Source organism: Aristolochia californica, unplaced genomic scaffold, assembly GCF_029961685.1.
Source record: "Aristolochia californica isolate CCGP_79_NKW_82.1479 unplaced genomic scaffold, dmAriCali1.0.hap1 SCAF_5, whole genome shotgun sequence".
Lineage (NCBI taxonomy): Eukaryota > Viridiplantae > Streptophyta > Magnoliopsida > Piperales > Aristolochiaceae > Aristolochia > Aristolochia californica.
The window spans coordinates 11511026-11524152 of record NW_027182214.1 but is presented as its reverse complement, the minus strand read 5'-3'; the positions used below and the strand labels follow the sequence as shown (position 1 = coordinate 11524152).

Below are 13127 nucleotides of genomic sequence, written 5' to 3'. Positions count from 1 at the left end.
GCGGTAGTGAGTTTCTCTATCCCCGCAATGAGTTGAGATCGTGTGACTTTCTCTGCGCAGCCTTTTGCTTCCGTACAAGGAATTTTTTTACGTAATCATTTCTCTGATTTCTCTGTGCTTCGCCATCCATTCTTTCTAAGAATATTTCTCTCTGCATCACCATCCATTCTTCTAGGGATATAGAATGGCTCATTGTGTTCTCGCTCTGATACCAGTTGTTATGGTTCCAGATCTAACACAAGGATTCGTAGGGAGGAAGAAGAGAAAATTAAGATCAAGCCAAAGGGAAGCTTGAAAACCCTAGAAATCGTAAGGAGAGCTCTAAGCCTGCTTAACCTACCATTTCAGGGATGAGTGTGTCCGGATTTGCAGGTGCTGGAGGAACAAGAATTGTAGTAACAGGGACGGTAGTCGACAATGCTGCAGAACTAGAAGTACCAGTGGAGGCATGATAGTCTGTATTCTTCTTCTTTTCAGGGAGAGTAGGGCAAACTATGATGAGATGACTCGGCTTCTTGCAGTAGTTACAAGACTTCTTTGGGCATTCCCAAGCAAAGTGACCATATGCCTTGCACTGGAAGCACAAGATAGAACTCATGTCCCGACTCTTATTTTTCCCTTGTGCTGCATAGGCCACATGAGCAGAGGTATCAACCTGGACTCGATGTTCCATTCTAGATGGAATAGCAACACGCTCCTCCTCCCTAAGAAGTTCATTCAAACAGACATCCAGAGACGACACTGGATGACGATTCATCAGATGTGAACGAGCAATCTCAAATTCTGGATGAAGCTTCATCACGAATTGATACCTCTTACTTGTTTCATGTACGACTTGCACTGTAGAGAGAGCAGAAACTGGGACATTTTCATAAACGATATCAATATAGACAGCCCAAAGATTTTGGAAACCCGAGAAATATTCTTCAATGGAATGACATCTTTGCATGAAATTTGCTATTTCATATTCGACTTGAAACCGCCGAGCCGTGATGTTTTGATGATAAACCTTGTGGAGGTTGTTGGAAGATAGGCCCAAACCTAGATGACCAAGGAAGATCCACATATCTAAGAATATTATAAGATGGGCCACACGACCAAGGAAGGAACACAACATGGGCCCAAGCACATAAGAAGTAGGACCCACCATGATTACCACAAGTTGGCATCCTTATCACATAAGTTGGAAGATCAAGAAGGACTCACACAGGCATCTTTATTTTATAGTCACGTCCTAGAAGAGTTCTAGTTTGAGTTATTTTTGTCTTTTATCTATATTGAGTTATTTAATTATGCTAGGACTTATCTTTAAGTATTAGAGTTTGGGTGTAATTGGGACAAAGATAGTTTTATTGTAATTGGACTCTACTACCTTCCTCTATTATATATAGAGGTTCAAGTACTCTGATTATGATAAGTTAATAAAGTCAATGAAGTATTTATCTTTTTCATATATTCAACATGATATCAGAGCAGGTTTTGTGAGTTGACTTGGTTAACCCATAGAAATAATGAGATCCTTTTCTCTAAACCCTAAACCCTAAGTCTAGGTTCATAGTTATTTTTATTCAGTCCCTACTCCCATTGATTTCTTTGTATTTTTTACCTCTATAATGAGATTTTCATATTGAAAATTATATATTGAGGGAAATATATTTGAGTTTACGTTCCAAGGAAAAATATATTTTTCCAACCAGAGTTATCTACAAAGAGAAATCGATATTTGTATGTGCAAAGGTCAGATTGTGAAAAAGGTTCGAGCAGCAGTAGTAGGGGTGGCATCGAGCCGAGCTAAGCCCGAACCTGCCTATGTTCGAGCCGAGCTTGATTTAAATATTTTGAGCCGGGCTTCGACCCGAGCCTCATTTTGAGCCTAAAATTGTTATCGAGCTCGAGTCCAAAAATTTTAACCGAGTACGAGCCGAGCTTCAACATACATTTAAAACTTTTCAAAAAATATATATAAAATAAATTGTATATAAAATTATGCATACATTTTACATAAAATTGGGCATGACCTCTACATAAAATTGGCCATAACCTATATATATAATACATGTATAAGATTGAGCATGACCTTTACTTAAAATTGAGCATAATCTATGTATATAATACCTGTATAAAATTCGGCATGACCTCTACTTAAAATTGGGGATAATCAATATACATAATACTTGTATAAACACTCCATAAAATTGTCTACATTCCATAAACATAGCCATGGATTGCAATAATACAAAGCAACAGACTGCAGCATCCACTAATCATAATAAGTTTGCTAAGTTCATAACACCTTGAAATTTTGCTACTACTTGTTAGTGATGTGCTTGCCATATTTGTCAAAAGATTTTCATAGTTTTGTAATTACCTTGACTCAGTATGCAGTCTATGCTTTGGCTGCTTCATTCATTCTTCGGGAAGTATGGTTTGACCACTCTTACAGAGTTATTCTTGGTTTCTAGAAAGCCTTACTCAAGCATTCAAATAATCAAAACTTCTCTTTAGCAGCATTATGCTGTGGCTACTGTCCACCATATTTAGAGTTGTTTTTTTTATTTTTTTGTTAAATTTACCTACAGGCTGTCCCCAACATTGCTAACGAAAATAATGCAGTCTTAAAAATAAGAAACAGGTACCAACCACACATCTGCAAAATCTAATAAAAAAAGAAAATCAAGGTACAAATGTAGAGTGAGAATCCATCCATCCATGCTTTGGCTGATTTCTAGAAAGCCATACCCCAACATTTAAATAATCAAAATTTATCTTTAGCATGCACTATGCTATTGCTATTATTTTTTCCATATTTAGAGTAGTTTTTTTGGTAAGTTCACCTAAAGGCAGTCCCCAGCATTGCTAACACGATACATCCTTAATAATTAGAAATTGCCAGCAAAATTTAATGAAAATCAGAAAATCAAGGTACATGTGTACAGTGAAATATAAACTAACATTATATGTAATCTCCAAAACTTCGGCATTTGCAAGTACATTCATCGGAGAAACAAGATTGCCTTTGACCTGCAAATAGGAAAGAATGTCAACTTCATCCACGAAAGAATACAATTTTGATTAACTTGCGGAATCTGCAACTTTAATACTTGAGCAGGTTCCATCAACCATTAGTTATTTCTGTTAGCCTCACCATCAATATTCTCTTGAGAAACCATGCCATCAACTTTGGGAAACTCATTCCTTGACAACATGGACAACACAACTATACCACACAAATTGCTTATTTTTCCATACCTTTGCAGCCACCATTTTGTTGCCAATCTCAGTGTGTATTAGATATGCGTAATCAATCACAGTGGCCCCCTTCGGTAGGTTTTTTATCTGCGTAAAGGACAAACAACATTGATTACATGGTGTGCACACAGTTAACCATGATAAAATACACAACCTTTTTCTATCAAATCTTACCTCCCCTTTTGGTGTAAAAACAAAGACACGACTCCCCAAAAGGTCTCTCGTGACAAATTCCCTTGAGCTCATGTTTCCAACAAATTCCTCTATTCATTCTCTAATAGCATTAAGCCACCCAATCTATAGATGGAAAAACAAAGAGATTTGTATTGTAGCATAAAATCCAAAATAGGTAATTCAATTTAGAGGGGTAAAGTACAAGAGTCTCATAACAGAACTAGGTCCAAAACAGTTACATGTCTTTACCCTCAAGGCAATATCCGCATTGTTCATACAATCAGCTTTCCCTCTTGAGTTCCTGCCATTGGACGAAGAATGCTCAACCAGACCAGTAACAGATCCTCTGCCACTGTAATGAGCGGCAATGCCTCTCTCTGCTATCAGATCAATCTCCTCTGTCCTTATCTGGATTGAGTAAATAAGCAACAAAGTTTGTATTCAGAACACCGATCTTTCTCAGAAGCTTAAATAATCCCAAAAAGAATAATCTAATGGCCCCAGTGATCACCAAATATAATTCCTATAGATTAAGACCCAAGCCAGCAAACTCAATTAACAGCAGTGCATAATGGCTTGATAGAATCACCTGAACCTCTAGCCTAAACATGCTCTCATATAGAAACGGTATCACAGTAGTGTGAAGACTTTGATAGCCATTAGGTTTTGGGTTTGCAATATAGTCTTTCATCTGCCAGAAGATTAATATAACTTGAAGTGAAATAAGAATGGGAACTCATGATAGCAAAGGTAAACAACATACAAGTTTGCTCAAAATCATGAAATAAAATTCATACCGGCAGTTTCTTCCAAGGATTTCTTCCCGAGTGTACTCTGTAAGTTCAAGAAAACTGTCAGCTGCAAATATCTGCCAAAACAAAAAACAAATCATTATCTTTGCTTAGGCATAATTACATTCTAATATAGAATATTTCACTTACAGAAACAGAGTGTTCGCCGTTCCGATATCCAAAAAGCCTTTCCAAGAATCAAGAAGATAGAAGAGGAAGATAGAAAAGGAAGAAATCGCAGAAGAAGAAATTGTAGACGAAAAAATTGAAGTCTTTGACAGAGACTAAGGAATTGAAGAGGGAGAGGGAGAACGAGGGTTTTGAAGACCAAAATCCCCATTTCCCATGAATACCCGTCGACGGACAGCAATTTCCGCGAGAAAATCATGCTAAAACGGCATGACAATGGCAGAGAAACATGGGAAATGGCAGAGAAGAATGGGTTTCGCAAGCGGCAAGATGGAATGGAAAAGACGGGACTCTCTTTCCAAAAAAATTTCCAAATCCCCCAGATTCCCGAATCGCCGCTAGCCGGCGAGCCGAACCTGGCTCTGTTTGAGCTCGGCTCGTTAATCTAAACAAACCTATTTCTGATCTCGAGCTCGGCTCAAGCTCGAGATATAATGAATCGAACCGAGTCGACACCGAGCCGAACTCGAGCCGCTCGTGAGCCGGCTCAATTCGAAGCCACCCCTAAGCAGCAGAAAGCTTCAATTTCAGAGGTATTTTATGCTATCAAGAACGAGACTTTATATGGAGAATTATATATAAAAAGAAAGATATGTAAGTCTAGTTTCTTACCTATTCAATCAAGTCACAATCTGATGTTTTTATAAGAAGATATGGATCTTGGAAGAGTCAATAATCATGCTGGAAAAAAAAAGAGAAACAATACTTAGTTCGGCCAGATGACAAAGACCGAAATCTATCAGATTATTTATCTTCTGATAATTATATTTTTTGAAGATAAGTTATACTTGGATGAAAGGTATTTAAGTCTAGTTTTATAAGGAGAAAAATTCATGTCAATCATGTCAATATTTAAAGATATATTCCCATTGTATTGAAAAACCTGAATTTTTGCCCTTTGTTTTATATCACTGTTTGAGTTGCTATATCAGGAAAATATCTCACTTCTCCCTGGATTAAGGGCTTATTACTACATCTATGTTATTTTGGCTTATTTTTGTATCTATGATATTTGGTTCAAGCTGGGATCACTACCATTACCTCCCTCCTTGAGGGGGAGAAGTACAAGAAAGAGGTATTTTTTTCCATATGATGTGGATAAGTTTATGTGACAAAAATATTAAAGAAAGGGGGAGCACAAAAGATGAAGCTTATGCATCTAAGAAAAAAATATTTATATCGGATTATGATTATTTCATGGGCCCTTCTACAAGATTTATTATTTTGGTTCATGTTGTATGTGTTGGAAGATGGTCGTGTTACATTATAGTTGCTGCTATTATGTCTGTTTGGATGAGACATTGTTATTGAAGAAGAGGTGGCCTCAATACCTTTTCTCATACTATAATGTTGGAAGATAAGCTCAAGCCCACACGACCAAGGAAGGCCCCCATATATAAGATTATTATAAGATGGGCCACACGACCAAGGAAGGCCCAAATGATGGGCCCAAGCCCATAAGAAGTAGGATCCACAATGATTACCATGAGCTGGCATCCTTATCACATCAGTTGGAAGATCAAGAAGGACTCACAAAGGTATCTTATCTTGTGGTCACGTCAAAGAAGAGTTTTAGTTTGATTTATGTTTGTCTTTTACTTATATTGAGTTATTTAATTATGTTAGGAATCTTTAAGTGTTAGAGTTTGGGTGTAATTGGGACAAGGGTAGTTTTAGGGTAATTGGACTCTATTACTTTCCTCTATTATAAATAGAGGTTCATGTATTCTGATTACAACAAGTTATTGAAGTCAATGAAGTATTTTTCTTTTCCATAAATTTAACACATAAGTTATTTGATTCTCAAAAATATCACGGTTGGGACACCATGAGAGGAGGTGCCCGGATTGGGACACCATGATAAATTTAACTCTCAAAAATATTACGGGTTGGATACCTTGAGAGTCAGTGACCAAATTGGGACACCATTATAAATAAACCCACTTACACCCCCCTTCCCCTATAATGGCTTTTATTACTCCTACCACTCGAGAGTTATTGTCCTGTGGAGGGACACGATGGTGGACACTTCAGAGCTATGCCGATAGACACTCTACATATAGAAGACGGAGTGTGCCCTACTTTCAGCATTATGAGTGGTGTATGGAGCAATGTCTTACCGGCTAGGAGTGATTTTTACTCTCACTTATATTATGCCAGCAAGGCCTCATGGAAGCATGCAATAGCGTGAGGGGGAGTGTTGGAAGATGAAGGCATATTGGAAGATGTGCCATTTTATACAAAAAGAATCTATACATCATTTGCAGCAAGCTGGGAGTTGAGGTTGTTCTCTCACCACCAGCTTGAGGGGGAGTGTTGGAAGATAGGCCCAAGCCCAGATGACCAAGGCCCACATGTCTAAGAGTATTATAAGATGGGCCACACGAACAAGGAAAGCCCACAAGATGGGCCCAACCACATAAGACATAGGACCCACCATGATTACCACGAGTTAGCATTCTTAGCACATAAGTTGGAAGATCAAGAAGGACTCACAAAGGCATCTCTATCTTATGTTCAAGTCCTAGAAGAGTTCTAGTTTGAGTTATGTTTGTCTTTTATATATATTGAGTTATTTAATTATGCTAGGACTTATCTTTAAGTGTTAGAGTTTGGTATAGATCCACGATATATTGACTACTATGTCATTAAGGGTAGTGTGGGCATTTTACACTTGTAATCTGGTTGCCCTAATTTTCTCTTTATATATGGGGGGTGTTGTTGTTAGGATTTTATCACCTTGACGAGAATCATTATCCGAGGAGCATCTAGAGTTCTAACCAAAGAGGTTAGAGAAAACACCTGTAAGTGTGCGATTTCTCTTGTAAACTACTTCATCTTCATAGTGGATTACTGCAGCGGCAGAAGACAGGACATAGTCTCACCTTGAGGCCAACCAATATAAATCTTGTTCTTATTCCATGCTTGCTTTTACTTCTTCCAAATTTTTTTATTATTTCTCTCGTTAGGTTGTAAATAGGGCATCTAATTCCTAACAACAAATACCCCCATTATTCTCTATCTTGCAAATTTCCCTTGAAAGTGCTTTACAGTGAAAGAGTGAGCCTCACGCATTGAAAATTTTCATTTCTCTTTCATCAATCCTTGCTTTCATATAGTCTACGCACTTTCATTGTTTCACATTGTGCTCCAAAGGAATAGGAAGATTTAATCTCTCAAGGACAAGCATCTTGTTGGGAGATGGGCTAAACAAGGAGATAACATTCATGAGTTTTTTGCCCGATTTTGGGGCCTTCTCCAAGAATGGAAAATCACTCAGCCATATTCAATAGACATTCCTGTTCAAGAAAGGCAATGGGAGGCCTTGGCAGTAACCATTTGCTTGACAAATATCAAGCCCTACCTTGAGGTTGCCGAGACCTTGCTTCTTAGCTCCTCCGCTCTTCCATCCTTTGATGACATCAGTGCCACGTTGCTATGGATCCCTGATCCATTTTCTACTTCCTCCATTGATGCTACATCTACTATGTACTACGGCAATAGGGGTACATCATCCTCATACTGAGGACATGGCAGAAATATTAGAGGGATCACAATAGATGTGGCTGAACTGGTCCGACCCGTTCCTACATTGAGGTGGTCAGAAGCACCTTGTGGAAACTTGCTGGAAACTTCATGACAAACTTAATTAAGCCATGGCTAACCTAGCTTCTATTAATGTTGATAAATGGGAAGAAAAGGCTGACTCCCAATCTAGGAAAGTGGCTCTCACTACTGAAGACTATGCCGCATTTAAGAAGATGAAGTCTCTAATGGAGTGCTCCATTCCACTATTACCTACTGTTGTTACCACCAATGCCTCAGGTATGCTTTCTTCCTCTTCATCATCTTCCTCTTGGATCATCAACTTCGGGGCCTCTGAACATCTATCAGGTAAGAAACACATGTTTCATTCCTTATCTCCATGTATTCCCCAAAAATTTGTTACTATTGTAAACGGCACCCAAACCAAGGTACTTGCCAGGGGTTCCTGTTATGCCCAATTTCGGATCTGCCACCATGCGGATTCTTCAGCGTTGGTTGGAAGGGATACGGGAAGGAAGAAGATGGAAGCTCGTAGGTCACGGGGGACCATTTGTACCTGTAAGGGTACATGGCGAGGGGTAGCGGAGACGATGAAGATGGAGTGAGCTTGTGAAGGGAAGCTCGCCCTGGATCTCTGCTAGAAGGGAGAATCCTACCTTGCTATGCTAACAACTAATTGGATTAATGCTTGCCTTCTCATTCATCTTACGCCCTTATATAGGGAATTAGTGAAAACATGCCAAAGGCCATAAGTTCTACAAATTACAAATAAACCCCTAATGTTCAACAAATTACAATTAAACCTCTAATGAATAGAAATTGCAAATAAACCCCTAATGATGAATAGAAATTGCAAATAAACCCCTAATGAGTCCATAACATTACTCCCCTCCTGGAGAACGAGCTTGTCCTCAAGCTCAAAGTAGAATTGCCTGTTCGTACAAAAATAGAGCAACCTAGCAGAGGAGCAAATTATTTTTTATTTTTATTTTTTATTTATTTTTTTTTTGTCTGTAGCCGATCATAACACAATCACCTCCCTTGGAGGTAGGGGTATTGGAGTGTCCCTTCCCGAACAGCAATATCATTGCATTTTGGCAGTTGAGGAGCGGCATGGAGCCATGGAGACAATTACCACCATGGAATCTGAAGCAAGAGCTGGCAGCTGCTGTGATCATAGTACCGGTAGAGCAAACGCAATAGGTTGAGGAGGGGCATGTGTGCTTCCTCCCCGTCGAATTTGCAAAATCCTGTAAACCTCCCAAGCTTCTCTCTACCTCCAATAATACCTGCCAAAATTCACTCTAGACAATGAACCCTGAACTACATAAACGGTCAAGCTGGTCATCTGGCAAATTTATCTGGGCTTTTCTGAGGACTTGGTGGAGGGCCTCAACACTGATGACCTTCAACAGAAGAGCATTGCACGCCTTGTCCTGGATTACTTTCTCCACACGCTTTGAGTTAGAAAGAAGAAAATGATCTCCAACACTCTGAACTTGCTCCCTAATCTCCTTTGTTAGCTTGTTGTAATGTTCCCAATCAGCCTTATCAAATCGATCTCGGCCAACAACTATTCTCCGGATTTTTTTTCTTTTTTTTGTGTACTCCTGTCTGTATCTTGAATAAAACAAGACTGCTTCCATTCATGGTTGGGTGCAACACAGCCCCAGAATAAGAGTTGGGCAGACAGACACAACGTCAAGTCTATTATGCGGTCCATACTCCAAAGCTTCACTTTCTGGTGCTGGTGTTGCAAGGTAGTGCCAGTCCCCAGTTGATCTGCAGTATACTTTGGCTGACCAGCAAGTCTCATCCATGATTGTATCCTGTGGCCAAGTTGGTGTCATAGCAACAGCAAAGGCAGAAGAAACAACAATAACCTGTGTCATGTTTGCCTCAGTTGATGTCGTAAGTACATTGAGGGTACCAGTCACAGCAGGCGCAAGTAAGTCAATCTCTGGATTGGGGACACTATCCGAAGGGTAAAGACTTAACATGTCAAATAGCTCTTTTGTTCTTGGAGGAGAAGAATCCCCAGCAAGAAACTCATGAACAATACCAGCCATCACAATTGAACGACAACCGGGTTCCTTCAATACCCCCTTCTCAAACAGTAATCTCCTAAGTATTCCAACATCATTCCATTGGTTTGCTGAGGCATAGACCTTGGACAGAATCACATAGATTCCACGAGAAAATCCACCATCCAACTCTAGAATTGGTTGAGCCAGTAATTTGCTGATCTCAACTCCAGCCTTTCTCTTACAATAAGCACCAAGAAAGCTTCTCCAAATCACCACATCTGGTCTAATGGGCATAGCAGACACAACATCTATGGCTTCTTCCACTGAGCCAGCACACACAAGAAGATTAACAACACATCCGTAGTGCTCAATTTGGGTTACAATTTTGTATTCTGATACTGTTAAATCAAAGTACCTACGACCCACACCAACCAAACCTCTGAGGCGACATGCAGTTAGAACACCAACGAATGAGATCGAGTAAGGCTTTACCTGTCCTGTTATGCACATTTGAGAGAAGGTGTTTAATGCCTCTGGGACATATCCATGCATTGCGAACCCAAAAATCATGGAGTTCCAAGAAGTTACGTTCTGCTCTGGCATTTCATCAAACAGTTGCCACGCAAACCTGACGAACCCACCGGGGCCATACATATCTATGAGCGAGTTGTTCATCAAAACATCGCCAGCGACACCATTTTCACACTGCCTCATCACATATAGATGAGACCAATTTTCCAAGGAAATAGAACCAAGTCCAAATTCATCAAAAAAAAATTTGACGGGGCACCGAGCTAACGCCCGCTGCTGCTGGCATTGTAAGATGACCATTATTTCCGAAAGAGGAATGAATCGCGGTGGCGTTGCCGTCCAGGCACTAACCTCACGTTGAGTGGTTAATTCGGTGGCACGCTCCACTGGTAGAAAGTGTGGAACGGGATGTGAATACTTGAATGTGTGCCGTGCAACCATGATTTCAGCTTCCACTAGGGTGACGATTTCGACTGTGAAATTGAAATCTCTGGGTTTTGGTGGTTGTCGATTTGTATAAGCCGTCAATAGAGCTTGTCTAGTATGGCCATTCCCCTTGCGAATTTCTAGCTTGGCTTGTGGCCGACAGCGAACATCATGAAGGATTGGCAGATTTTGCGAAATTTTCTGTTGGACGACGAATAGGTGTTGTGGGTCTGCTAGAGCAGAGTATGTCGTCGGATTTGAGGTTGCCCCGCCATCGGATACTGGACGTGCGGAAGGCTTTTCTGTGATAGGTAGCTGCCTGATTTCCGACGGCTGCTGTGCGGGAGAAGGGTTCGACGGAAAACCCCCTATCGTGGTTGCCGATGAAGGCTGTGCGAAGGGTCCTCCCGATTGCAAAGGTGGTGTTGGCGATTGAATTGCAGCAAGCTGGCGGATGATGGTTTGGAGAGAGGATTCCAGAGTGTGCAATTTATTATGGATGTTAGTAATTTCAGCACCTTGAAGAGTGGATCTTTGTTGAAGATCTGAAAGCACTTAGACGTATGTCCTCTGGAAAAGAGGAGTTGCCGAGGGTGGACTGCTCTGATACCAAGTTGTTATGCCCAATTTCGGATCTGCCACCATGCGGATTCTTCAACGTTGGTTGGAAGGGATACGGGAAGGAAGAAGATGGAAGCTCGTAGGTCACGGGGGACCATTTGTACCTGTAAGGGTACATGGCGAGGGGCAGCGAAGACGATGAAGATGGAGTGAGCTTGTGAAGGGAAGCTCGCCCTGGATCTCTGCTAGAAGGGAGAATCCTACCTTGCTATGCTAACAACTAATTGGATTAATGCTTGCCTTCTCATTCATCTTACGCCCTTATATAGGGAATTAGTGAAAACATGCCAAAGGTCATAAGTTCTACAAATTACAAATAAACCCCTAATGTTCAACAAATTACAATTAAACCTCTAATGAATAGAAATTGCAAATAAACCCCTAATGATGAATAGAAATTGCAAATAAACCCCTAATGAGTCCATAACAGTTCCTCATCTCTTACATCTTCTATCCCTCTTCAAGATGTTTTGTTTGCCCCTCAATTTCCTTTAAATTTTCTTTCGGTTAGTCAAATAAAAATAAAATTGAATTTCTTTGTTACCTTCTCACCCTTTTCTTGTACATTTCAGGCTCTAACTATGAAACGGGTGATTGGTGGCGGCCATGAAAAAGGGGGTTTGTACTACTTCACTCTTCCACCATTATTGTGGACTCAATAGTAGGCCGAGTCATTAGAGGCATCGTGGCTGAGTCATTGAGTTATTGAGTTATTTTCTTTTATTTCAATTTATATTTTAATATATTATTAAGTGTACCTGTAGTGGTATAACGGTAATTTCTTCCTCATGAACTCTTTTCTTCGTGAGCCCTAATTAAAGGGGAAAGGAAAAGAGATAGAATCAGATTCGTAAGGGAATCTAATGTTGTGGACTCAATAGTAGGTCGAGTCATTTAGAGGTGTCGTGGCTGAGTAATTTCATTATTGAGTTATTTTATTTTAATTTATATTTTAATTTATTATTAAGTGTAGCCACCGTGGCATAACAGCTCGTTGCACATCAATCGTAGAAATGTGCACAGAGTTAACTTCAGCAATATGTGAGGATACCCATCAGGTTTCCATTAAAATGTTTGAGAGATTGGCCGAAATCGAGATGCATCTTGATAAGGATTCAGAAAGGAAGGTCGTTGTTCCGAAAGAAGACGGTGCAACCTCTGTCTCAGTAATAAATTAGCCCATCCTGAAATCATTCCACCACAATTCTCTGAGCCTGGAAATCCAAAGTCGGCAGTTTCTTGTGCAATGAACTGTTCTGTTCCTGATGGGGAGAAATGCCACGGGCAGATAGTTAAGAATGGCCTTACTGAAGTGATACAGGTGAGGACCGCATTGCTTCCATATGTATGCAACATGTGGCTTGGACTATGGTGCTCATATTATCATTGATACAATGCCTACAAAAGAGGTGGTGTCATGGAATTCAATAATTAGCGGTTATGTTAAAAAGGAAGATTTGGTATCTGCCCAGAAACTCTTCGATGAAATGCCCGAGAAAAAGGTCGTGTCTTGGAATCTGATGATTGTTGGATATTTAAATGGTAGACACCCAGGCCATGGGCTGAAGCTATT

General features: G+C 40.1%; 1 protein-coding gene across 1 annotated transcript; it reads right to left on the bottom strand.

The window, feature by feature from the left end:
* Positions 1-9595: 9595 nt before the first annotated feature.
* On the bottom strand, positions 9596-10948 carry LOC137965246 (pentatricopeptide repeat-containing protein At1g59720, chloroplastic/mitochondrial-like). Its single transcript, XM_068811594.1, has one exon. The coding sequence runs from the start codon at positions 10946-10948 to the stop codon at positions 9596-9598; it is 1353 nt and encodes a 450-aa protein (XP_068667695.1).
* Positions 10949-13127: the final 2179 nt, after the last annotated feature.

What these genes read in the sequence shown, in the direction of transcription:
- LOC137965246 (XM_068811594.1), bottom strand. Translation starts at nt 10,948, where the DNA reads ATGGTTGCACGGCACACATTCAAGTATTCACATCCCGTTCCACACTTT.